At 46.6% G+C, this 26,932-nt stretch overlaps 1 protein-coding gene and 1 long non-coding RNA gene across 3 annotated transcripts; one reads left to right on the forward strand and one right to left on the reverse strand.

Moving 5' to 3' along the window:
* Nucleotides 1-1,711: 1,711 nt before the first annotated feature.
* TFAP2B (transcription factor AP-2 beta) lies at nucleotides 1,712-26,400 on the reverse strand. 2 transcript variants are annotated; one of them, XM_055571238.1, is made up of 7 exons: nucleotides 26,305-26,400; nucleotides 21,570-22,028; nucleotides 16,740-16,800; nucleotides 8,825-9,044; nucleotides 7,174-7,292; nucleotides 4,911-5,052; nucleotides 1,712-2,016 (listed from the first exon to the last, which is right to left on the reverse strand). In XM_055571238.1, exons 1-7 carry the CDS (start codon nucleotides 26,383-26,385, stop codon nucleotides 1,716-1,718), a joined length of 1,383 nt encoding a protein of 460 aa, XP_055427213.1. In that variant the 5' UTR covers nucleotides 26,386-26,400; the 3' UTR covers nucleotides 1,712-1,715. The 2 variants fall into 2 exon arrangements, with proteins under 2 accessions (XP_055427213.1, XP_055427214.1); XM_055571239.1 differs by lacking the exon at nucleotides 26,305-26,400 and adding an exon at nucleotides 23,223-23,264.
* LOC129645817 (uncharacterized) lies at nucleotides 9,044-15,151 on the forward strand. Its single transcript, XR_008711512.1, has 2 exons — nucleotides 9,044-11,998; nucleotides 12,398-15,151. It is a non-coding gene; the product is annotated as an uncharacterized LOC129645817 (long non-coding RNA).
* Nucleotides 26,401-26,932: the final 532 nt, after the last annotated feature.

Consider the following 26,932-nt stretch of genomic DNA (forward strand, 5'->3'; position numbering starts at 1 on the left):
TGGTGGGAACAATGGATTTCAGATCTTATTTCATGATAATGCTCAGGTGAAGCCCAAGAAAGGAGCTGGGCTGCCAGAAGTGAGAGATATTAAGTGCATGAGACTTTATCCACTGGGAATAGCCCCAGTGTATCCAGACGGTAACATTCAAAGCTGAAGTACATCTCCTTTCACTTTGCATTATTTTACCATTATTGTCAAAACAAGTGCATGTCTGGTGGCAGGGGTTGGGGGGAGGCCCCATTTATAAAGCATCTTGTAAGAAAGTAATTGCTGCTGAAACACAGGAGCTTGCACCACCCTTCTTCCCAGGACCACTCAACCACTCGCAAAGCTGCTGCTTTTCCCAAAATTGCCAAAGAGCCCAAGGAAATGGAATCCATTTTAAAGGCGAGTCAATAATGCTAAAATATTGGGCTCCAAGAACCCTTACTCCTCCCCCCTAAAATTCACTTAGCAGCTCCCCACTCCTCCGGAATTCCTTGTTGAAGTATCTGTTAACAACTAGACTCAAAGCTGCTTCAGTCTCTTATTGGCCACTTTCTAAATTATTCCCTTTGAGCTTCTTTAAAGAAGTGCACCTGCAGAATTCTGACACACAGGCTTTGATTAAAAAGGGATCAGATTTTTTTTTTTCTCTGTACCTTATAGATTGTGTAGGAAGCCCAAGTCCTCTTTGAAGAAGCTCATAAACCATGCGGGCAAAGCTTTGGGAAACAGAAGAGAATGAAATGGTACATACCCCTCCGAAGGAATTACATACTAATCAACGTATTCATATTGTGTTTTGGTTTTACTATAGTTCTTAAAATTGGTAGATGACAAATAGGATAACAAATGCAAGATGCTCGGTAGGCAGATGCCGGCAAGGCTGGGAACTAGTAAGGTTTCTGAAAGCAACTGATGATGAGTCTCAATCAACTTATTGGTCCGGATTTTCCTCGGCCGCGGGAGCCTCCGCTCGGCCGGCCGGCCGGCCCCAGAGCTGCAGCCACCGCCTGCGTCCCCGAGGGCCTCCCGCCCCTCCCGCCCTCGCCCTCCCTAATTATGCAAACGGCCCGGGAGCTGGGGCACCGGTGAGTTAAGGACGCGGGGCGGGGCGGGGGCATCGAGGGGACCGCAGTCACCGTGCCTGAGGGCTAACCACACGCCTTTTCATCCCGGAAGATTCCCGTGACAGCCAGAGGGAGGAAGGGCAACGTAGAAAAGGGTGGCTGGGAGAGGGGTGAGGTGAGGTGGAAAGGCGGGGACTGCCAGTTTCCTAAAAATATATTAAAAATTTAAAAAGTTCGTGCGTCTCAGTCAACCAGCTCTCAAAGCACTGACACCGACAAGGTTTCTCCGATTTTCTTCCAATAAGTTAGCGTTTTCTCATGTTTAGTCTTATGTTTATTTTCCAAAGGGAAAAAATCATGTTTTTATTATTATTATTATCAGTATTACTAAGCTCGAAAGAACCGAAGTGGAAAATCCGGACGGTGGTCTCCAAGTGTATCTTGAAATAGACACTGAGAACCGATACTGTTGCTCCGTGGTACGCCTCAGTTTTTTTTTAAGTTATTTAGTTTTGTTTTTTAAAATTTTGATTGTATGTGTATCTACCTAATATAATTCTTCCAAAGCCAATCCAATATTTTTAAAGCTAAAATTAAAATTTGTTTCTGTTTTCCTTTTGTATTTAAAACATTTTTCCTTTTTTTTTTTTTTAAAATTTTTCATTTCCTGTGTTTCTCCTCCTTGTCGCCAGTTTTACTACCTGGGCCTTCCCCAGACGTGTGCCTGTTAGTGGTGGTGTTGTTCAAGAACATCTTGTCCATGCCTTTGAGCGCCTCGGTGAGATAGTTCTGCAGGGCCGTGAGCGCGGCGCAAATGGCCGGGGCGCCGAAGCCATGCGTGATGAGGCTGAAGTGCGTGAGGCAACTCTGGATCCCCGGCTCCAGGATGGGGCTGGGCCGGCTGTTCCCAATCGGAGTCCGGTCCTGAGCCAGCAGATCCGTAAATTCTTTACAAAGTTGCCTGCAAATGGGGCGGAAGAGGAACAACAACCACAATAACAAACAAACACACACCACCCTCAGTGTCGTTGTCATTGGCATTAGAAAGGAGACTGCTCACACAAGCCCAGAGGCGCCCGGTCACCGGAGAGCCGGGGAGCGAGGCTAATGTGGGCGATTCCGCTCTGTTTCCCTTCCCAGCGCCCGGCCGGCCTTCTCGAGCAGCTGGGACTGGAAGGAAAGCGGGGGTGGGGAGGTGAGGCACCCCTTCCATCCCAAAGCCTGGCCTTTTTGGCAGCCCCTTCCCCTGCCCATTTCCCGCTCTCCCCCGGCCCCCCGCACCGCCCCCCCCCCATCCCGCCCCCGCCGCCTTCATTATGCAGGAAACTGCATAAACCTCGCTTTGGGAAAATCGCTAGGCTTTTAGCATTTGATTTGGAATATTCAGTCATTTTTAGCTCTTACCTGACAGTTCTTTTTAAAGCCCTTTCCCCCTCCTCTCTCCTGCCTCTCCAACCTCTTGGCGATCAGGCTCAGAAAGCCCAGAAAGATTTAGGGCCTTGGGCCACAAGCCTGTCCCTCTCACAGAAGCAGATTGCTGGAGCTGTGCATGGCCCAGGGCAAGCAACTGTTTATTCCAGGAGAGAATGCTGATTCCATTCAAAGCAAAAAGCTGTCTACCTGCAGTATTTGAGAAGGGAGGTATTCCCACCACCACCATCTCCCCTTTTTTCCCCCTTTCTTTTAAAGTGTAGCTACGAAAGATCTTTATACAACAGGATTGTTGTCCATATAAAAGGAGTCCCACATTGTTTAAATAAAACCTAAAGGTAGATGGTTAAGACTCCAGGGAGGGGAGATTTTTATTTGTTGAAGGTTTTTAATTCCTCAAGGCACCCAAATCTCCCAGCCTTAGAAATCCTGCATACCTAACTACGGACTGAACTTACTTGAGAAATTTTTAATATAAGAGATGGACAAAAGGATTTTAGCCCTCAAGGCCCAAAGGCTTGGTTCGCTATGGTCAGAGGCATGGCATCCCAAAGGTCAAAGCCTTTCATAGACTGGCAGGCTTCTGTCAGCCTGCCTCCACCTGGTCTCCAGGGTGGTGAAAAAAGAAAAACTACAGGACTCCAATCCCAGGCCTCCCTGGGATGGTCTGACACTTGGTGACACCTGGCCTGGCCAACAGATGAATAGGGCCAGTGCCTGGAGGCTCATGTGAGTGACTCTGAGGCACCTATTCCAAGGGGATTACTCCCAGGAGAAGTAACAGCCAGAGGAGATGGAAAACACCTCCTCCCCCACCTGCAACAGCCAGAAAGGGTTTTTGGTTTTAAGACTGATGGGTAGAAGACACTACCAGGCATACTCTCACTGGTTTCTCTGTTCAAAATGCAGGCATATATCATCCCAACCAGGAAGAAACAGGTAACAGTTTTGACCTAAATAGGGCTGTTTCTTAAGTCAGAGGTTCCTCAGAATCACCTGTGGGGTTCAAACAAACACATCCAGGCCTCCACCCTCACCCTCACCCTCCCTGGGTTCCCATTCAGGGAGCCTGGGGCTAGGTCCACGAATAATTATCTTGGAAATGCTCCCCAGACAATCCTGATGCTCACCTCAGGTTAAGAAATGCTGGCCTAAGAGAAGCCACAAGCACTCCTCAGGGAAACCACAGAGTTGTTTGTGGAATCCTGTTATCTAATTTATCCAGTTTGGCTTTATTTTTTCCCCAAAGTACCTTTAGTCTTTTATAAAGCACCAACAGTTCCCCTGCCGCTAGCCACCAAGGGCAAGGGGTGGGAGGGCAATTTACTGACAAAGATCTATTATATTGCTAGTTAGTACATCAAGGAAAACCTTCTAAAAAGAGGTGGGTGCCAGGTTTTGATCGTTGGAAAGGATGGTTAAAGGCTTTCCTGAAGTTTGTACTCATTACCAAAGTGCCAAAAAGGAAATTCTGAACTGCGGAGAACAAATGCTTAGAGTCAAACATTTTAAATCTTCAAAGCCCAAACTGGGGTCTGTAAGCAATTAAAGTTCTGGGACATTAATATTTTTTGACCCTGCGGAAAGGGGCAATCAAATTCCAATCACGTCTCAAAAACATCTGGACAAATTTGAGCAAATGATTTTTCAGCCTTCCATATATTTCTTTAAATTACGCTGTCAACGGAACAAACCGCGTCCTGGAGCACTAAATAAATGAGCGCCGCTGCTTGGGCCGCGCCTGCGAGAGAAACGTGCGGGCGCACGCAGCGCCGCCCACCGAAGGCCTGAGCCGGCCATAAAACACCAGCAATATGACATCGAAGCCAAAGACAGGAGTAAATCAAATAAATAGAAAACCCACTGTAAAAGTTCAAATGAGCTCTAGACCTAAATTTAGCCAGAGATTTACTAGTTTCCCCTCTGGAGTTGTAGTAAATTCTACTTCTGTGGAAGATGCCAAACAGCAACGTTGGAAAGAGAGTAATTAGAGCTGAGGGTAGAGATGGGTACACGTGGGTGACATATAGACACCCTGAGCAAGCACACGTGGCTGTGTGGGGAGGACAGGAAGATGTGCAACCTGGGCAGAAACAAGCATCCAGGGATGCAGGAAGAACTGGAATAAGGCTCCACCCCGCCAAGGTCTGCCTGTCACCCCCAGGGCTGGGGATGTGAATTGTTAAAAAGCCTGGATTCCTATTAATAAAGCCATTCTTCTCAGAATCTAGGAAACAGAGAAGACTGATACGCACACAGCCCGTAATCAACGCTGAGGGGTGGGCACGCGCAGGGGGGCGGAGCTGGGAGGGCTCCCTACCAGCAATCCACCGGCTTTCGCCACTGAGTTGGGAGCTCCCACCGCCTCCTCCCAAAAGAGGTGGCTGCGCAGGTTGGGAGTAGGGATGAGTTTAGGACACTCACTTGGTGGCCAGCAGCATGTTCTTCCGGGAGTGCAGGTCACTGGGGTCCGTGTGCTGCCGGTTTAAATATTCAGAAACAGCTTTGGCGGGAAACTCCGTTTCGCAAATATACCCAAAATCCCGAGCTAAATGAACAGCTTCTCCTGAAAAGACAGCCGCAGAGGAAATAATCAGCACCCATGACCATCCCAAGATCAGGAGGTGTTCCCTGGTCTATTGTTATTGTTCACAAAACAGGTCAACTCTTGGGGCAGTACTAAAGGTGGTACGGACGCCCAAATGAACATGGTTCTCAGGCCATGATTAAAGCTGATGGAACAAACTTTGTTCCTGCTGCTCCTTCCAGCCTCTCCCTGATCACGCTTCCAGTCAAATCCTAGCTAGGCAACCCCTGAATAGTTTCAGGTCTCCCACACCCCAGCCCTAAGGGAAAGGTGGGCCACTTTTGGGATCCACCTTGCAATTGCATCTAGACAGACAGTGAACTGAACATTCAAGCCAGATCTGCCCCCCACCCCCTTTTATAAGCATCTAATGTGTTAACTCCTGCTTTAAATAAAATTTAAGTCTTCCTAACTTTTGTATCTTCCTATAATTAATATATACAAATATAGATCACTGTGTGCCTATGTCCACATATATTAAAGAATATGTAAATCATATATGGATCAGTGTCTATCCAGCAATGAAATGTTTATTCTCCTTGTCAGTTTCCTGCTAGTTAGGTTTCAGGTTTCTCCTCTTCAGAGGTTCCTGCCATCATTCTCCTAGTTAAGAAGGACTTTCTACTGCACAAAGATGACACAGCAGCTATAGAAAACCTGGACAGCTGAGAGACTCCTCAGTTTATGTGGAAACCCCTTTTGAATAAAGCATTGTTACCCTTTAAAAACACAGCCTTAGGGGTTCAAGGGAAGATCTTAACATAAAAAAGAGATGTGCTGAATTATCCCATAGCCACATTATTTCTAAGGAGCACGACTACTTTTAATCATCATTAGCATAGTAACCAAACACTTCCAGCTTACAACAACTCATAACACTGAAAACTGCCAATGGAATATTGGCATTTCAGTGGGTTTTCCAGTTCCTTTCCTTTCCCACCCAAATCCCTGTCTTGGGCTGAAATTACCTTGACTGCTTTTCAAAATGAAGATTGTGATTTTTTAGCAATATGCTAAAGGGCAAAAAGTAAAACCCCCAGGCTGAGAGGCAACCAGTAATAAGTGTGGTCTGGACATTTGGTCACCTCTGCCTCTAGAGGGTAAGTTTGTGCCAGACAACTTTGCCTGAAAGATGGCAAAGTGCAATGCCTATCAATGTGATGACTTTATGGTTGCTGCCTAAATATTCTAAGATCCCCTGCTCCAAAAACTAACTCCCCAAAGTAGTGTCATAATATCGTATCCATAAAAATAGAAGAAAAACCCAAAACCTACATGTTAGACTCTAGAGAAGATTCTACAACTTTTTCTATTAGGCCCTTCTGGCTGTATTTCCTGTGTCTTCCACAACCCACAAATTCAAATGCAGATCCACTTATTCTAGACTCTGGAGAAGATCCTGTTTATTACATACCATAAATATCATCTCCAATCCCAAAATGATGAGCAAATTAGAATGTGCTTGTTATAAGTATGGGCCTTTACATTTACAACTGAAGATCATACATGATTCCCCTCCATGTTTCCTAACTCCCCCCTCCCATTCCCCTCATCCCCAACCCGCATTTCTCCTAGGTCACTGGTCTTATGAAGCTCTATTTCAATAAATCCCAGGTAATCAGCGGGAGATAGGGGCCCTGGAAGTGACATGAGTTTTAAAATAACCATTAGAGATCATGAATGCAACAATAATTTCACAAATCAACAGTGTGTTTAGTACTACTGACAATTCAGAGGTAAAATTTGGGAAGGAGAAGGGGTATAGAAGGGATTGCTGGTTACAGAGTTATTCTTGAGTTTGTTAGAGGTTGCTTCAGGCACCATGTCCTGCACCTGGAGGCACCTGCACTGGCTTGGAGGCCAGACCTGAGCACTCTCCAGAGCTCGGGGACCCTTGCACACATCCCTTGGCCTCCGGACAATTGCCACTCCCTCTAAGTAAAAAGACCTTTGAACTTTTCAAGCAAATGCTTGACATCCAACTCATAAGGGCACAACAAGTGCAATGATTTCCAGTTAATCATGAAACGTGTAAAATGTCAGCTTTCAGCCAACAGTTAAACTCTGCCACTTCATGAAATGGCCACACGTCTTGCTTACCTTCCACCAGGGAGGTGAGTAACGTGACATTTGCTGCTTTGCGTCTGCCGGCGGGTAAATTCAAACCGATTTTCTCTAGCCTTTCTCTCAAAGATCTCCCCCCATTTTTCGATTTGGCTCTGAAATTGCAAGAATTAACATTCTGATTAACCTCAGAGTGTTCCTGAAACAAAGTTTAGATTTAGCAATCTAAAGCCCAGTGGAGCTTGAAGAGGTTTTAACTTGAGGTTAGCACTTTTTTTTTCTTCCTTTTGGTTATTTGCTGATAGTTTGCTGAGGTTTGCTTAATTTCTGCAATACAGAGCATAAAAAAATCGAGTCGTTCTTTTATCTCATAAGAATAAAAAATGACACCAGATGGGAATAATTAGGGTGTAGGTTGTGGGTCCAGAGAAGGTAGAAGTTGCATGTGCACAAGCCCAGCTCTTTCCTGGTCATGGAGCCAGAGAGGTGAGCCAAAGCCGGCAAGTACAACCTTGCCGAAAGACGGGAAGAACTGGGTGGTTCAGAAAGGAGAAGGCTCAGCCTGAAACAGGTGGGCTTTGAGAGTAAGAGGTCAAGAGTCACAATAAAATAGAGTTGGGTTAAAAGGGGAAGGAAGACTGAAGCATGAATCTAACGATGATATTAGCAATCATAATAACAGTAAAACTAGCACCAGAGGAGTTTAGTTACATGATAAGTGCTTTATACTGATCATCTCACTTAATCTCATAGTAAGTTTCATACACACACACCCTCAATTCCTAGGGGTGATTGAAAGAAACTTCTACACTGTAGAGATCAAAGGACTCCTGTGAAACTGAATTACAAAGCAGAGCAGAGCAAAAGGACTCAAAATGAAAAAGTCTGTGGGTCACACCCTTACTTCTTCCCAATGATCCCCCTTTATGTGCTAAAAATACAAGAAAAAACCTACTCTGACTTCTCTTGCTGTGCTGTTCACCCGGCCACTTTTAGGGAAGAAGGGGAGTTTCAACTCCCAAGATAGGCTAACTTGAAAAGTTCATGTCATGCAATGTCACACCTTCATATCGGAGGCACTAACGGAAGAGTTCAGGTGTTGGCAGGGACTTTTGGGGAGGCTTTGAATCTTTAAGATAAAAGCCAACTCCTCCCCCAGTTTCCACAAGGAGTCTATGGATTGTCTTTCTCCAACACTGGGGAGCATATGAAAGGCCCCAAGGAATACCTGTCTATACTTCTAAAATGGTGTCATTGTTATTTTTGGTAGTGGTACTGAGGAAAGGAAGTCACACAAGTCTAGAACAAAGCTTTTCAAAGCGCGGGGCACGATGCATTAGTGGGACAGGATCAACTTAGTCGGCGCCAAACTTTAAAACAAAATAAGAGATAGGAGCACACTGCAGGTGAGAAGGGGGTTGCTCCATGATACTCCTGTTTTAGGTAAGTGTGTGCAGATTTGGGGTCCCACTCAAGATAGAGAATGCCCCGAAGGGTCCTGGGAGTGGGAAGAGGGGCGCCGGGTACAGGGCGGGGAAAGTGGAAGGTCCCCAGGCCCGCAAGGCTGGCGGGAGGGCAAGGAAGCTCGAGCTGGGCGGGGAGCACGTGGTGGCGGCGGCTGTAAGCTACAGAATTCGGTTGCTAGGCAACCGCGCGGCATTAAAAAGTGGTTGGGGTGGTGGGTTACCTTCTGAGGACGCCGCCGAGGAGAGACGCATTGAGGCATTCGGGGGGCGACAGCCGTCTCTGAACTTCTCCCACAGTTACTTTGTATTTTGAAGTTGAACTAAGCAGAGACAAACGGCCTGGGACCGAGCAAAACACCTCGCCGGTGTTGACGGACATGCCTCCTAAGAAGCCATCTTTATTCATCATCAGAGAAGTCACAGATTTGGGAGGAACCGGAACTAGAGAGAGAAAAAAAAATGCCATAAAGGTGACCGGGTTTTGATCCTAGTGACCGCCGATAGAATGAATGTGTCGCTGCCTGCGCAGGGGCGAGGCCACAGGCCAGGCGCCAAGAGGAAAGCTGCAGGAGGAGGTGTTCGTTCCCATGGTTCCGCGGTGCGTTCCGAGCTCTGAGCTCTGTGTACAAACAAAATGCAAAAGCTATCACCTCTGGAAACTTACCCCAAGAGTGTGGACATGTGAGAGTGGCTTGCCACAGTCCCGCTCACTACACGAATCAGGAAAAGCACGCAACCCAGAGTTTGGATTGTGCTGTGAAGCCAGACAAGTCCGATTCCATCACGTGTTGGCTGTGTGACCTTAGACATCTCACTAAAGCTCTCTGAATCTTAATGTCCTCATCTGTCTCCTGATAATCACATTTGGTGCTGAAACCTGAAGGCGATGCTCCCTATCAGTGATATAAAATAGTAATACCAATGGTCCTTATGGGAACCCTTCCCTCCTCTCCTATTTGTTACAAATCTATGGTCATCACTGGCAAATATCAGGATGGTGAGCCCCATCAGTCACTCTGCCCAAGAACAGCCAAGTAATAATACCATTAAATTGGGGCAGTTGGGCCCAAAAGAGCTGCTTATTTCTCTACAGTGGATCCCATTCTTTGCTATATCCTAACAACAGATTCATTTAGAAATGAACCCAAATGCTCCTCTCCAGTGAAAGCAATTCTGCGGTGACATGAATTTTGTTTACAAATTAACGTAAAGCACCCGGCTGGTGATTGTTTGGAGCAGTTATGATTTACAACAGGTGCCCTGATCAATCAACCAATCACTCTAATTCATGTGAGCGGCGGTCTTGCCTTGCCCCAGTTGTTTCATTTCGGCAAGTAATTGATAACAAACCGCACTCAAGGTATGTTTTATGCAGAAGTTAATAAGAGCTGACAGCTGGTTGCCACTGCTACCCAGGCGCATTCAGTCTCTCCAGCCTGTATTTCTGTTTAATTGTGTTTCAGTGTCATCTGCACCTTAGGAAGAGGCGGGGCTCGGTAGAACCAGAGGCTGGGAGCCAGGAACAGTGAACGGTCAGCTTCCCAGTCCCCTGGCAGTTTCCCTCGATTGGACTTCTACACGGCTGATGCCCATTTTCTTTCTGCAGGCCACTGGGCAGGCGACACTCCCTGCTGGCTTGCCTTAAACCTTAGCTTCTTCCATGGGGATCTGAAGCCCCTCAAGCACCTCTCCAGTGATCACCAGGCCAGGGGACTTATTGAAACATGCAATGTTTCTGGCATGAAAAAGGATGCTTCCATTCTTCCTTTTTAATAAAGACTCTGTCTCACTCTATAATCCTGGTAAGAGAAAGATATGCTTTTTCTACTCCCTGGAACCTAGAACCCCATATGTCAAGCAAGTTATATAACCTCCCTTTACTAGAACAGACTAACCGCCCTGAGTGTTCTCGAAACAGCTTATTCTCTCTACCACAGATCCCAGCATTCAGACCTTCATGATATTTTAGAGACTCCTAAAAAGTAGGTCTCAAATCTTCTATTTCCTATAAATTGCATTTGGCTCTTTACAAACGCCTGGAGAAAGGGTTTTCTGAGGACAGTGGACAGAGAGACAAGCATTCCCTTTTTCTACTTCTTAGTAGACATTTTAGAGTTTCTGATCTCTCTATATAGTCTCTCCCACGGCTGAATGAATGATGTCAGGTAACCAAGTGAATATTCTGCAATGTCATGGTAGTGGGGCAATTACAAAGTGGGGTTTCTTCTTTCTGATTCCCTTCATCACAGTCAGTGAAGTGCTTCCCATTTGAGGGAAATGTGAGTAAAATATGGATTTAAAGTCACTTAAAAAATAATGATTGGGGTGGGAACACCCTTGTCATTTAATTCTCTTACACAATATCCACATCTATTTCAATATGTCTTTTTTTCCACTACTGTCCTGATTTCTGTATTTCAGATTCATATGCAGGCACTATAAACAAATAATGTACGATCATGGTAACCTTGGAAAACTTTTCTGCAAAATACAGATGGCCCTTTGTAGTTTTAATATGGTATGAACTGTAGAAATAAGTTGTATAAAAAGCTTTGTCTTTGATATTCAGCAACATTTAAAAATTTAAATCCTACTGTATTTAGAAAGAACATTTTAACAGAACCCCCCCATCCCCCACAGCCAAGCAACTTGGAATAGTAAGTTAATTCCTATTTACCATACTAGATAACTGAATATCTGCTGAGAACTGGAATTTTGCCCGCTTTTCACAGTCCCAGGTGCCAAATCTCTTGAAAAGCCAGGCCTTTCGAGACATTTTATAGCCTGCCCTCAATTTCACTATTGTTAATTGCCTGATTTACCTGACAAGAGCAATTTCCTATGGGGAATGTCCATAGCTCCCTCCCAAGGGCTGTACCTTTTGCATATACATTATTACCTAAATATCACCCACCCAGGCAGCATCCCTCAGCACTCTGCTGTCTAGGGGGAGAAGGAAGGGGAGAGTGGTGATGTTTTTTCACTCCCCTTCTCCCCCACCCCCGCCCGACAAGACTGTTTGAGCAGACGCACTTCAGGTTATATTTCTGTTTTTGAATTTAAGTATCAGTCTCGTTCACACCCTCCACTCTCTCATCCTCAGGTGCTAAATGCTGGCCTTTGAATGGTCTCCTAAGCTAGACTCTGCACATGTCTTGTCTCACACTCGTCTAAGTCCAGCATCTACCTTCCCCTCCACTCTCACACCTGCTTTCCTCAGCTGATTAACCCCATATTTTATTCTCTTTGTCTTTTCCCTTCTGCTTTCCTCCAGCTTATCAATAAACCCAGGGAGCAACAGGGCCCGGTTGATTTGTTAGTAATTATGAGCACACTGCTCCTGCTCACGGAACCCAGAGATGACTAAGATAGGTTTAAAGCAACAGCAGGAAATGGTAAGGAAATGGAGCATAGCAAAACTCAGCGTGAAGCTTTCAGTTCTTTACATGTTTACAATTTTCTGTGCATACATTAAAACTGGGTGGGATTTTTTTTTTCCTCTTCAGTTCTCAGTTGGATAGCGTAGCCAACTTCTGGATGTAACACCCACAAAACTTGCCCCCCTCCCTTTTAACTTGCATTATATGGGGGCAGAAGAACAGAGGTTTAAAAATCGATCAATATTTCATTACAGGGACTGGAGTTTAATTTGAAGAGTAGAAGGAAAACTGATTGGATAAAATCTTATTCATTAGTGGACTCTATAGAGCCAAAGTGTTAATAAGGTAGCGTTTCATCTTTACACTTAAGTACGAAATCACAGCTCTGATATCTCTGTGTTTGACTGGAGGCAGGTCTTCTGTGGTTCTGATCTGTTGGTGGGAGAGAAGGAAGAAATGAACCCATCTAATGGACTGAAGCCTAAGTCCCTCTGAAAGGTGCTCGGACTTAAATATGGAAACCTCTGCTATTCGCGGTATCTTTTGGGGCTTCCCTGGTGGCTCAGAGGTTAAAGCCTCTGTCTGCAATGCACGAGACCTGGGTTCGATCCCTGGGTCAGGAAGAACCCCTGGAGAAGGAAATAGCAACCCACTCCAGTATTCTTGCCTGGAGAATCCCATGGACGGAGGAGCCTGGTGGACAATAGTCCACAGGGTTGCAAAGAGTACGACTGAGTGACTTCACTTTCACTTTCACTTGCACACCTGGAAGCAGCAAGAGATGGAGCATTGCTTGAAATAGTTACTTCTCACCAGTAGATCACCCTTTTCCTCATACTTACATTGCTGCTCATCTACCTGAGGGCTAAATGTTTTTCCATATGTGTATAAGAGCATGTGTATAAACATGAGCACTGAAATCCTGAAGAAAAAACATAAAAGGATTCTCACAGAGAAAGCCAGAACAGAAGAAAACTACAAACATCCAGTGTTGGCATCCTTTAGGGGCAAAGCCTAAGAGGCTGGAAACTGGGTTGGATCCCATCATTTAACTCAGTGTGTGGGACCTTGAGAAAGTCATTTGTCTTCTCTCCTTCTCAATTTCCTCACTGGAGGGTGGGGGTGGGAGTTGGAGAAGAGTGTCTAACCTTTCCAGCTTTGAAATTAGATGAACTCGGATTACTCCCTGGGTGGCTGGAATGTAGCTGAGAGTCTCTAGTTGAATAAAGGCCGATGGGGACCCAAGTCAGCTCTGAAAACATGAACCTCTCCCTTTGAGAGGAAACTCATAGCCTTCTCAAAGGTTCTGACAGACTGGGTGCTTTGACCTCCTAGGTCAGAAGGCGGAATCTCAACAGAACCCCTTGTAATAGAAATTGGCAATTTCTCTATCACCCCCCATACCCAGAGAAAATCCACACCAATCAAAGTGTTTATGTGGGGAAGAGGCCAGAACTAACGGAAAAAAGTGGGAGAGAACCAAGAAGCTGAACTGAAACTAACCAAACAGGATATCCCTAAGACCAGTGAAAATGCCCCATAGTTATAACACTTGGACCTTGGCCTCCAGCCATGCCAGTCATTCCAAGAAATCCCAGCATCTTTTTCTGCTGTCTAAGATGTCCAGTCGATTGCATATTGGCCTCTAATTGCACCAAAAACTTTCTAAAAGCCTAGGTGAGCCTTCTTTAGGCTGGTGGAAGAGTGGCAGTGATCATTTATAGGAGCTGGGCACCACCCCACCCCCTGCCCGGCCCAGATTCCTAATCTTAATGGAACTGAGAGTTAAGAATGATTTTTTAATGTCTCGTTGGATTTTTAGACTGTTAATGTACCGAATCCTTCTCATTATTACTTTATTGATTGCTCATTGACCAGCCCCCTTCAAATCGTATTAACCACCCTCTGCCGGTTTAGATTAGGAGAGTTTAAAAAGCACCTTTCATTACTCCCCCCGCCCCCAACTCCTGCCATGGAGTTGAGACTCGCTGGCTTAATGGGAGCTCTAATGGGGCAGCTAAGAGGAGAGGGGCCCCAGTCCCTGCCGATTGCATTAATAGCTCAAAGGGGGCCAATACAGAAAATTAGCCGTAAACGAGCTCTGGAGATCTTCAAATGAAAGAGCCATTTATCACGTTGGCTACCTTCACTCCACTCGTTTGCTCTCTCTACTGGGAACAACTCATTTCCTCTTAACTAAATTACTTCAGAAATGTCAGCTAAGCCCAGATAGCAAACATAACAAGAGAGCTAGCCTACAATCAATGGGGTGATATCAACAGGGGTGAAAAACTGGACAGGGTTAAATTTTAGGACGGAGACCTTGCATAATTAGAGAGACACACGCGCGCGCACACACACAGAGACCTATATCCTTTATGTCTAAGTTTTCTCCCTTAAATATACACAGAGGCAGAGAAACCTGAACCTGGGCCGGTTGCTGCCACTTTATTAATAAGGTAGACCTTTAAAAATCTCTCTAAAAGCCCATTAGAAAGCAAATAAAGCAACCAGGTCCCTTGCCAGTTGTTGAAATTTAGAATATTTCGTCCAGGAAATGTTCTCACCTCTTCTTTCATGAAATTAATCTCTTCCTCATAAAGGTGGGGGAGGGGCAAAGACGGGAGACCAGAGGGCAGGGGAAGAGCTAATGAATCCATAACCTTATTTTAAGTGGTTCATAGTGATCTAGAAAAGTAAATCAACCACTTATTCCACTTTTGCCCATGGCTCTCTAAAGATAAAAATATAATATTAGGATCTTTTCGTCATGTAATAAAGCAAATACCTGAAATATTAAATAATGGACTTGACCTCACACTTCATATTCATACCACACTCCTTAAATCAATAGAATGACTGGGGTGCCACTTAGATGTGTTAGGCTGTGCATTTTTAAAAAGGTTTGCAGGGGGCATAAAAAGTAGTCCATATTTCCAAAACCAGAAACTGCCACGTTAGTCAATATTCTCCTTTTCTTATTCCTGGAGATCCTCATATATACACACATATTCACATTTCACTGACAAACATACACAAGCCCTGAAACCAAAGCATCCACATCTAAGAATATTTTCAGCTCCATTTTGTTAGGCAAGTTCAGTTCCAAATATTTTTATTGACCTATTAATAATATTTCTAATTGGTCATCAGTTGGGCATGCCCCACCGCCAGCCCCGATGCTGTTTCAGCCCCCATAGAGAACTCGGAGCTAAGGGATTCTAGCTTTCCATGAAAAGGGACAGAAACTAGAAAAGAAACCAAGAAAGCCAAAGCCAATGAAGAAGCACCTCTCCTCCTCCCCATACTAACCCCCGCCCCCCGTCCCCATCCCATCAACCAGCAATTAACCAGAAGAGAAGACCCAGGAGGGAACGGTGAAAGTGAGCTGTGAGTGCACGTGCAAATCAAAGCGCAAGCCCAAGTGTCCCAGCGAACCCAAACCCTGGCATTAAAAATCCAAAACGATTCTATCTAAGGAAGAGTCGGAGACATTTGGAGGAACACTTAAATACTTTTACCCCAAACCCTACTAGTCTTCTTCAGGATATTACATTCAAAAGCCAAATGGCATCATTTCAAGTACAGCCTCCCCTCTCCGCCTCCCACCTCTCAAAGTGACTTTTTCTGCTTTTGTAAGAGCAGAAAATTGAACACACCTCATCCTGCTTGCAATCCTTCCTTCACAACCCTCCTACTCTACCGGCTTGACTCGGCATTACTTTTAAACCATCCTTTCCCTTTTAATTGTTTTTGTGAATGTCATCTGGCTCAAATGAATCAAAAGTGACTGCAGCTAGGGATTGTTGACACCAAACAGAAGGACAGGCCTTTATCTCCAGCATCGATAAAAAAAGGGTTACAGTAGTTAAAACTGTAGCTCCAAATACCGGTTCTTGCGATAATTAAAGATTGCACTGTTTACACATTCAAGCTCCTAAATTTGTGGCATGTGAATGACATTCGGGCCTTTTGGCAGCCACACTAATCGCCAGGCATTCTCTCAGTGACTGTCAGAGAAGAGGGGGGGAAAATTAAGCAGCTGCAATACGCCCGAAATGAGTTATTGTAATTACATTTAATTAGTTTAATTAGTTAATTATTTTGCTTACAGCTGTACAAGAGACTGCAAACATTTGTTAATATCACATGCCCTTTACCAGTATGGGGTGATTCCACAGTCACACTAAATCATGAATGCATATGTAGGAAGATTGAGAAATGTTCAGAGGCCAGCTCAGTTTCTCAGGAAGAGCATATTAGCGACACATTTGGCACAATTAAAAAAAAAAAATCTGAAGAAACAACTCGTAAAACACAGAGAACTGGGAACAAAATTACCACCCCAAAATACAAAAGCAAGGAGAGAAGGAGCTGCCCCAATGGCATAGGGTTTGGCTCAACAAACTCCAGTTATCAATGAAATAATTACCTCATATTTTTGAAAGCAGTGTTTCCCAACCATACAGAATGGTAGTTCAATTATTTATGATGTATCTAGGATTGCTAGCGAATGTACTGTGAGAAAAATGGCAATGGTCTCTGTCTCTCTCATCAGGGTTTCTGCCTTCAGTCCCCCACCCCCATCCCTTCTTCCCAAAAAGCATTTTCATCCAGATAGCCACTGTCCTATGACTGTGAACAAACACTGGTGTCTTATAAAACAATGAAGTCCTTCAAAGTGAAAACGCATCATAAAGATGTGAATGCACAGGAAAACTTTGCTTACTTTGGTGGGGGGGAGAAGAATCCATACCTTTTTTTATGACAGACTGGTCCAATAGATTCATGCCGCTGTTATTGGCATCTTCAACTGACTGTGAATATAAAAACATCACTATTCAAATCGACTGGATAATAAAGAATCGCACACATAAATCATGTCATTCCAAACTGGAGTTTCTGTTATTTCCATTTATATTAATTCACAAAGGGAGGTTTTATTATTATTATTATTACCTCCAAATGGACACAGAAATGAAATTCACCCAAATTATAAATTCTTCCAATGGAAGAAGAGGAAAGAGGAAACTGAGAGGCATCTGGGATGCAGGATTGGTTTAGTGATTATATTAAACATAGATATTACATAGACACATAAACTTATATTATTCGCTCTTATGAATTGTGAAAATTTGGCAGCCACTGAAAGATTTCCACCGATATTAGTCAGAGCGATGTCTGTTTTCTATGCTATCCCAGTGCATCTTAACCCCAGAGTCATTTTACAAATACATAATAGTTTACATTATAAGATTTTAATTAAAGTCTGAGCAATTTGGAATGGAATGCAAACAGCAACACATAGGAACACGTTTGCAGGCCGTCAGGACCGCACACCCACTGCGGTTCACACACATCTCAGTGCTGTGTGAGCTTCCTGCTGCAGGACAGTCCCTGCAAGGGACCTGCACAATCTGCTCCCCCTGCCACTGCTGCTGCCCAACAAGAAGCACACCTGTTAGGAAGGCCGTAACTACAGACATGCACACACACACACACACACACACACACACACACACAGGATCTCCCGGTGAGCAGCACCTGGGTCATGGCAAAGAACAGTCACCTTTCTTGCCAGTTGCATTCCAGAGAAGGAAAATTTTGACCCTAGATGTTGGCTGCACTTCAGAGGGGAAATGGCTGTTAGAATGATATTCTTGCTGTCAGGATGCACTAGGCTTCTAGCTGTGCATCCCAGGGCATCCAAAAGCGGTGGATTCCCACCCTCTACTCCCCACTGAAAATCAGTGTTAGCCTTTCCTGCAATGTCCAGCCGCTTTCCTTGATCTTTACAAACCTGTTTGGACCAATCTGTCACCCTCTCTACAGATGAGTAAAAAGCAAAGGGCTTAAGAGGGAGGCTGTGTTTAGACAGTACCTCCCACCCACTCAAGCTGTATCCCCAGACAAGGTGTGTGTTCATCACAAGGAAGAGACTGTCTACCCCAAACAAGCAGCACATTAGAAACGAGATGATCTAATCACGGAGGGGGCATGTTAATTTGTTTCTTTTCGTTTTTAATAGCCACTCCTCTGTTCTCAGAAAGATGAGGAAAATTGTTATTCCCCATAAGAACCATTTTCCATGTTGCAACATGCCATCTCCATCTTAAAGTAAAAAGAAAATGCTTAAAAAAAAATGCTTCATGTAACTTGTTCGGAACTCCCAGGAGACCCCACCATGCACACCGGGCGCGTACACACAAGATTCACGCCTTTCTGTGCTCACGTGTCTACAGTGGCGACGTGTCCACGCAGGACAGAAATATTCGCCTGTGTCTGTGGACGGGCAGACCCGCGATCTTACGGGCCAGGACCGTGCCCCCCCACACCTCACCCTCACGTCGGTACGTAAATATGTATATACGCCTCATCAGCGACGTGGGGTAGTTGTGGTAGTTAATGAGAAGGCTCTTGTCTGATTTTCTATCTAATTACGGCCGCCTGCTGGGTTTTTGTACAGGATATTCACGCAGCATGCTGGCGCTTAATCGTCACAGGGAGGATCGTAAAGATTTAATTAGGACTGCATGCGGAAGCTCGGAAAAACAACTCAGACTCGTAATTACTAGACTTCTTTAGTTAAAAGTGATACCAGGGGTTGCTTTAAGACAGTAGGGTGTGTTTGAGTGTGTATGTGTGTGCGTGTGTGTAGGGGCTTTGACTTAACATCTTCATACACTCAGGTAGGAGAGGTGATGAGAGGTTAGAGAGCAAAGACTAGAAGAAGGAAAGAGGTGTTCACAGCAACTGATCAAACTCCAAACTAAGTATCATCTCCAGCTCTCTTTCTTTCTGATGCTTTTTTTTCTGAGTTTTTAACACTGTCCCCACTCCCTGCGTGCCTGCCCGTGCGCGCGCGCGCACACACACACACACACACACACACACACACACAATGGGTGAAATGTAGCATACCAGAACCCAAACAGCGATTTGCTGGTTTAATAGCCCCTGTGAGTAAATTGAAATAGAAATTGACAGGGTTTTATAGTTTCATTTAAAAAATATTAGAAGCATTTGGTTAATTAGCTCTTCTCCTTTGCTTCTCTCACGATCGGGGCGGTGCCCCGCGTGTGTGTCTGGGTCACACAACATCTTGCCCCGGACCCTGGGCCAGGTGAGGACCCTTGGCTGAGAGGCCACTCCCCGCTCCTTGGCCTGGCAGCTCCCTGGTATCTGCCGGACGGATCACGGCTGGGCTGACGTAGATCCGGGACACACACTAGGCCCCTGAGATGGAACAAGTGACTGGGGTCCAGGCTGAGGCACCTCTGGTCCCTTTTTACAGATGGGGGGGCGCAGCCCACCCATACCGCAGAGGCAGGAAATGGGAAACGCTGAAACCGCCAGACGCTCCTGCCACATAGTCCCCTGCACTCCTGATCCCTAACTCAGAAGGGGAGCCTCTGGGATGGAACAGAGGAGGCGCAGCCTCTGGATTCAGGGGGTCTCATCTTTGGTTCATCTCTTCCCCTGTCTGTCTTTGTCACCTGCCCCATGTCTTGTCAAGCACACCCGGAGTCAGGAGGCCTGTCACCGCGTGGGAGGCAGAGATCCTCCCTTTCTCCTGGGAAGACTCAGGGTGAATTCCTCTTGACCCCTGGCACCGAGCGAGGGTCGACCCTGAGAAAGTCTCCCGGGCCTCCCCACCTTGCCAGGGGACCTGCTGAGATGCTTCCGGGGGAGGGACAGGGAGAGATGGGGTGGGCGGGGAGCAGCCAGGGCCCCGGGCCTTCGCTTTCTCTGCTCTGGGCTCTGTCAGGGCCCGGGCCTTCGATTTCTCTGCTCTGGGCTCTCTCCACCTCCCGGGGCCTGAGCTCCAGCCGCAACTTCCATGAAGGTATTCTCCCAAACACACACCAACCTGACCTGTTTTATTCTCGCCTCTTGCATCTGACCAAACCCTCCAAAGTTCTCACAATTCTGCCTTAAAAATACAATAAAATGACTAAAAGCAAAGAAACCTGTTCCCTCTTTGGGTGCAGTCTCTGGGTTTAGTAGCCTGAGCCACCCCGCCTGCAGAGTGGTAGTGACACAGCCAATGTAGCGTTGCCAACAGCAATGCTGATGAGTTGATCCACTTTCATTATCTAGCACTTTGAACCATACCCACAAAGGTTAATTTAAAAACTTTCCCCCCTAGACAAGTATTACCCCAATGCATTAAACACACACACACACACTATTGAATATTTCCTTTCTCATATGATATTCTGAAATGAGCAATTACCTTCAGGACAGAAACAGTTAAACTTGGTTAAATCAACAAAACTACCACCTATGACTATGGGTAATCCAGCCACAACTCAGGTGATTCCATTATTTCTGGAAATGCTAAATAACTAAATTTCCCCTAAATCAGTAAACCATCATAGACGAGACACAGACAGCATTTAATGCTATCACCACATTTTAACTGTTCAAAATACATTTTCTTCAGCAAGGTAAAGAGAAGAGACTCATGCACCCTTTCTCTTTCCCATTTCACGTTCCTTCGCTTTAGAGGTATGGCTATAATGGTGCGTAATATAGACAACCATGCCAATGAGATTGAAGAATCACTTGAAAACCTTTCAACCATATTTATCTTTTCTAGAGACTAAAAGAGCAAAAGGAGACCTGCTCAGAATCACCCAGTTTTCAGAAATCATTTCTTTGATGTTTCTTTGTTGAATTGAACCAAGTATTCTCCACCAAATCAGGCTCCATTGTGTAGGTTGCAGATGGGATAGTGATGGGGTGGGGGGGTGTTTGGAGCCTTTTGTTTTAAGAAACAAACATGTGATGCCTCTTCAACTGGTGACACTGGGGAGAGGAGGGTGCTAGCAGAAAGAAGGACTGGGGAAGGACGTGGACAATGTTGCTCCACTGCCGTTTCATGGTTCAAAGGGGGGAAAAGAACCTCCAAAATGGTATGTGTCCTCATGAACCCCCTAACAGAATTATGACTTTCTGGGTCTCTCCCCATAAATCTTCCATTGCTCAGATGCTGCCTCTGGAGCTCAATTCTCTTGGAAAAGGGTTCTACAGCTTATGGGACATTCAAAGTAAGACCTGGCTTGAACAAAATAACACATTTTTCTTCCAGTGTGCATTGTCATGCTTAACAGAGTCTTTGCAAATTTAGCAGGAACCTCTATAGAGGTCCCTGCACCTCCATGCTGCAGCTCCAGCCTCCGGGCAGCCAGGATTCCACCTGCCACGTCAGGGGGCCAGACCCAGGGGGGTAGGTTGAGAGGGCACCTGGCCTGGTTACACAATGCCAAGAGAACAGGAAGGAGTACCCTAGCTAAGGCAAGACAAAAACACCTAGCTTTGATTCTAATGACCCCAAACTAGCAAAACACAGTACACTTTTCTCCTTCATTCTTTCATTTCTCACACTTCTAGCTTTCGTCATCGAAACCCCAGAAAATGCCACTAGAGAGTCATACAGGTAATACACAGTTACATACATCGAGTCCAGCTGCTCCTATACAAGCTACCCTCCCTCCACCCCTCCAAAAGACAGAGCTGTCCCTCCCCACCCGTCCCCCCTCCCTGGGCATTTGTTACTTGTTTATTGTTTGTGTGCCGTTACCTGGACGTCCTCCATGCCGGGATGGCCGAGGCCGTGCAGTGAGAGGCTGTCCCCCATGCCCGCATCAAGGCCGTGGTGTGCTGAGTGCAGAAGCACGTCGGGCCGGCGGACCGAATGGTAGTCCCTCCGGGGGTCGAGGCCCGAGAGCTGGGGCAAGGCGGCCCGAGGCTGGGGCAGGAGAGAACCGGCTTCTGAACCCACTTCTTGCCGCTGCCGTTGCCCCCAGGGATGCTGCTGGGGCTGGTGGAGGGGGTTCAGGGAGTAGGGGTCGTTGACGTGGGAGTAGGGGTCCTGGCTCTGGTGGTAAGGGAGCGGCTGGTAGGGGGGCGGGAAGTAGGGCGGCTGGAAATCTGACGACGGGGTGTGCGACAGCGGCGGGGCGCTGGAGTAAGGTCCTTGGGACACCGAGCCCAGCTGGGAGAGCCGCGAGCTGTGACTCGGGACGCCATCGTGCCGGTCCTGGGAGCGGAGAGGAGAGAGAGAGAGAGAAGGGGAAGGAAAAAAACAAAAACAAAAAACACAAGCGACAGATGGAGAAACCCGGCTTGGGCATCCTCTTCCCAGGACAGGGGAAACAAGAGTCTGAAACTTAGCCTCCCAAGCTGACTCAGAGGGTACATGATTTCAGCAATTCCAAACGCGAGGCTTTGGGGGAACATGGGGGCGACTCACCCACTGAACCAACATCTAAGCCTTCTGTTGGGGTGCAAAGCCGGCAAAAGGGATGAGGTAAAGTAACAGTGTGTATGGGGTTGGGGGAGATGATCAATTCCCTAATGAAAAATACAGGAGTCTAATACACTGTATTTGTTCTTCTGGGTGTTTTAGACTATGTTTTTCTAACTCTTCCAGAGGTCCAAAGCATAACAAATAAAACTTCCTACTATTTTCTGTGTTGCTCCTCTCGTTCAAAACCAACTTCTGCCTTTCTGGCAACCCAGCCCGCTGGCCAGGAGTTCCCCAACACCACCTGGTCATTCCAGGACACCTAGGAATCTGCCTGATCTGAGTTTCCTGTCACCCCTTCCTCCCCAAGAGGAATTAAATAATTTATGTAGTGTTGGGTTGAAATGAATCTCATTCAAAAATCATATCCTGAGTCCGTCTTAAATTAAGTTGAACTGCGGTTCAAAGGAGTTCTTTCTAAGGTTGCTTTTCAATATCTAATATTGTCCCTACTCCAGGGTATGAAGATGAAAGACCTGGGGTTGGGAGGGGGGGAAACCAAAAAATAAAAACAAAAGGCCTAGACAACTTAGTGTTGGTCCTAAGTGGACTGCTGAACTCAGTGAAAGGGGAAGGTGTGCCTGAGTGTGTGTGTTTCTACCTCTCCTCTCTGGAAATGCCATGGTAAAGTCCCCATGGTTCTTTCTGGAGAAATAGTCACCTAAATTTCCCAACTGCGATGGCAAATAAAAAGTTTTTCTGTTCGGCCTCCCCCTACTCCCCAGCTGACTCATGGAGCTCAGACAAACACACAATGCAGAGAAGCAGCTGCAGCCTCGTCCAATTATGGTGCTAAATTACCAAGCCAAAGGCGCTCGAAGGAAGACAGACGAGAGCGAGAGTGAGACGCACACACAAGAGACAGAGACAGAGAGACAGTGAGAGGAGAGAGCATGCAATTCTGGTACAACGTGAATCCAGACTCACCATGGATGAATAGGTGTGGACTAACATCTGGAAAAAAAAGCCTGGTTACTGCTCAAAATCAAACAATGATTTTTTAAAAAAAAAATCAAGGAGTCCAGCAGAGAAACGAGCTGGACACAGGAGCCGAGCTTGAGGTGTTTCCAGGACAAGCCATCAAAAAAAAAAAAAAAAAAAAAATCCCCCCCACCCCCAAACGAGATTGGCGACGCCTGTCACACACAGACAGAGCTGTTCATCGGCCTCTTGCTTGTCTTTTTGGCCTTTTTTCTTCTGCGGTTCTTCGGGGCTCCAGGAGCAGTCCTCTTCCGCCCGAAGCTGGGCTCAGACTGCTCGGGCGCCCCTTCCTCCCTCCGCTTGCCTACACCGCCTCATAATAATTGATATTCATGACTATTAATATTACACGAGTACTTTAAAGGGAGAATGGAGGACAAATGGAGCGTGAAGCAGCAGCGGGCGCAGAGCTCCCCTACTATTGTAAATGACGTTCATTCAGTGGAGAATTACTAGATGTAATCAGACGAGGGGGCTGGCAAAGGCAGACCGGGGGAAAAAGTTTAGCAGGAAAGAGGCAGAACTTCAATTAACTGAGCCAGGGACGCGCATAAAGCAGCCCCTGCTCCCCTGGACCAGACGGTGAAGAAGAGAGCATCCTTGGGGTCTTGTGCTGAACCGTAGGTGTCTAGGTTCCTGGAGAGGGACTTTCCTAATGGGAAGAACTGATCGCCCTAGGTGCTTGGCGTGCAGATTACAAAACAAAATAAAAAGGCGTTGCCTCCCCCTTTGGAGGGGAGAGCAAAGGAACCGGTGGGCCCGGCTGTTTACAGAGACGTTTACAGACTTTCACAGTATACTGGAGATGATGCTTATTTATTAAAGGACAGAGGCGAGATGGGGGGCTTTGCATCCCTTGTGTAGCCTTTCCCTCGTTAGTGCTCCTGCAGTCTGTGATTTTTTTAACTTCAATTTAAAATATATGCAATCAATCTTCAAGTACACTAAAGTTATCCTTTCCAGGCAAAGCCAGGGGCAACAGAAAACCTTTTTGGACGTTTCAGGAACCCGTTCAACTGGCCTGACTGCCATTTCTGTTAAAGTTCAACCTTCCTCCAGACTTAAATAGACTCCTTCCACCGGCTTCGCGTTCTCTTATATTTTTTTGAGCAGAAAAATTAGGCAGATAGGAGTACCTGCAGTATCTCTTGTCTCTCTCCGTCGGTCTCTCCTCTCCCCCACCCTCTTTATTCTCCCCTCTTTCCCCCTTCCACTCCACCCCTCCCTCTTCCTCCTTCCTCCCTCCCATTTAGCTAGTCTACTTTTGGACTCTTAGAACGAGTTTTATCCTGCTTACTTTTCGGAACCCAGTGAAGCCCCTCTATATACCCGGAGCTATTTACACCGTGGTCCCATCCCAGCCCGCGCCAAGCCCACTTTGGGCGCTCACATTCTTTAGGACGGTTCTAGCGCCTTCGACTTGACCATTATCCCGGCTCTTAAAGAAAGAAAAGGAGGCCGAACCGAAACAAACCCCACCAGGCGGAGGCGCGGCTCTCTGTTACAGTCAATACACAACCACAAAGAGGAAAGGAAAGCCCCAAGTCATCATTGCGCAGAAAGACGAATCTCCTCTCTCCTCTCTCTCTCTCACTCACACACGCACACACACACACACACACACACACACCCCAAAATCAAGACTTGGGGCTGGGCAGAGCTGGGAGATTCCTGGCGCGGGCGCGGGGCGCTGCCTCTGAAACTCCACCAGTGGCCGTAAGGCGCGCGCCGGCTCCTCGGAGCCGCGGTCTGGGTCGCGGGGCTGGGCCGGCGGAGTCGGGAGGAGCCCACTCCCAGGGACCGCAAGGCGGCTCCCCGTCCGGCTTTCTGGGATCGTCCCGGAGTGGGCGGGGTGGCGTGTCCCCCGCGGGTTGGGGATCCTCTGCGTTCCACCGCGACCGCTTCGTCCGACCCAGCGCTTCCCTCGCCGATCGCCCGAGCCTTGGCTTCTCAACGTCCCCTCTCCGACTCCCTCCCGATCTCCGGCCACCGCCCGCTCGCCAGCTTCCACCTCCCCCTTCCCCAATTCCTCTGCCCCTTTCCTTTCACCTTCCTCCAAGCTTTTCTTTCTCTCTTCCCTCTCTCGACGTCTCCTCGGAATCTTCGCTTTCCCCTTTCCCCCTAGCCCCTAATTCGGGGGCTCCCCGGCTGGTGCGCTCGGAGTGAAGTTCCGCGGGCCTGGGCCGCTGTCCCCGCTCCTTCCTGCCGCCCGTCCCGCGCGCAGCCCAGCCGCCCCGCCGCTCCGTCGGCGCCCGAGACCCGAGCGCACGGCCCGCGCGCCCGGCCCCAAGGAGGCAGACGCCCACCGGGCTGCAGACAGCATCTCCATCCGAGGGGGGCGTCCCCCTGGCCTCAGCGCTAACGAACCGTGCGCACTCAACCCGGGTAGAAAATTTCGTTAAAAATGCCAAGACATGGGGCCGTTTGTACGCCCCGAGTCTCAAAGAAGCGAAACATGAAAGAAAAAAAGAAAATTAAAAAAATTGTCTGCTATGGCTCCTTGGCTTGCGCGCTCTCTACATCCATCTATCCGTCTGTTCGTTGACCACCCTCCTAATTTTTCGTGCTCTACTTGGATCCGTTTGTTATCGATCTCAAAATTTTTATTAAAAATAAAAATTCAAAGCCCGAGTCTGTTGAGAAGGAGGCTTGAAAGTCTAATTCTCTCCCACACTCAAAACGAGGAGCCTCTGCCTTTATTGGTCTCTATTTTCTCTGCCCACATTCACTAGCACCCGTTCCTCATCAGATCCTGAAGGAGTGGGGGGCGAGGAAGAGAGAAAGAAAAATAAAATACGAAAAATCAGAGAAATCTCCTAGGTTAAAGTAGTCAGATTTCCACCTTAAGGTCCCTTTTCAGAATGTCGAAGTCTCCCCAAGCCAGCTTTTCGAAAAGTTAGAGAAAGCTGAGAAAACCGGCCGGAAATCTACAAGCAAATAGCTTAAAAATATAGATGAGTTGGGGTGTCAAGAAGCTCAAATTCTCTATCTGCAAAGCTCTAAGATGCATCTGGGGGTGTCGGCTCACCTCATAGATATCTTCGTACTTGACATTCTCCACGAGCTTCCAGAGCATGATGGCAGCCTGGTCTCTAGGAGGTGAGTGCATTCATGTGAGGAGCAGATGTCTGGCTTCTCAGGACTCCGCTGTCTGTAATGATCCATCTATAATTGGAAATGGGGGATACACACCAAATCCGACGCTCCTCTCCCATCGCAACTTATATCTGTTGTCTCAAACAATAGGCTGGAGAAGTAAGCCTCAGCTGAGAGAAAAACATGATTACACACACTGGAGTTAGATGCAACCCACAGACATATATATTCTAAAAAATCATAAACACGTATTTACACCCAGACACCCACATTTAGTTATATAAGCACCCCTGGGTCACGAAGAGTCTACAGACTCTAAACATGTATTTAAAGGAGAGAGAGAGAGAGTTGGTCAGCATGATTAATATAAATATACACATTTAAAACCTCTATACTGAAAATGATGAATCATTGTACCCACTGATTTAAAATCTTTACAATTCATTTGGGGAAACCAGGGTGCCCACAGTTCCCCCATTTTCTTATGTAGATTTTAAAAGGGGACCATTACTGAGATTTTTAAATACAAAAGCTCCTGTTCTTGTTTGTTCAGCAGGAGG

Source organism: Bubalus kerabau, chromosome 3 (genome assembly GCF_029407905.1).
Source record: "Bubalus kerabau isolate K-KA32 ecotype Philippines breed swamp buffalo chromosome 3, PCC_UOA_SB_1v2, whole genome shotgun sequence".
NCBI classification, from domain to species: Eukaryota; Metazoa; Chordata; class Mammalia; order Artiodactyla; family Bovidae; genus Bubalus; species Bubalus kerabau.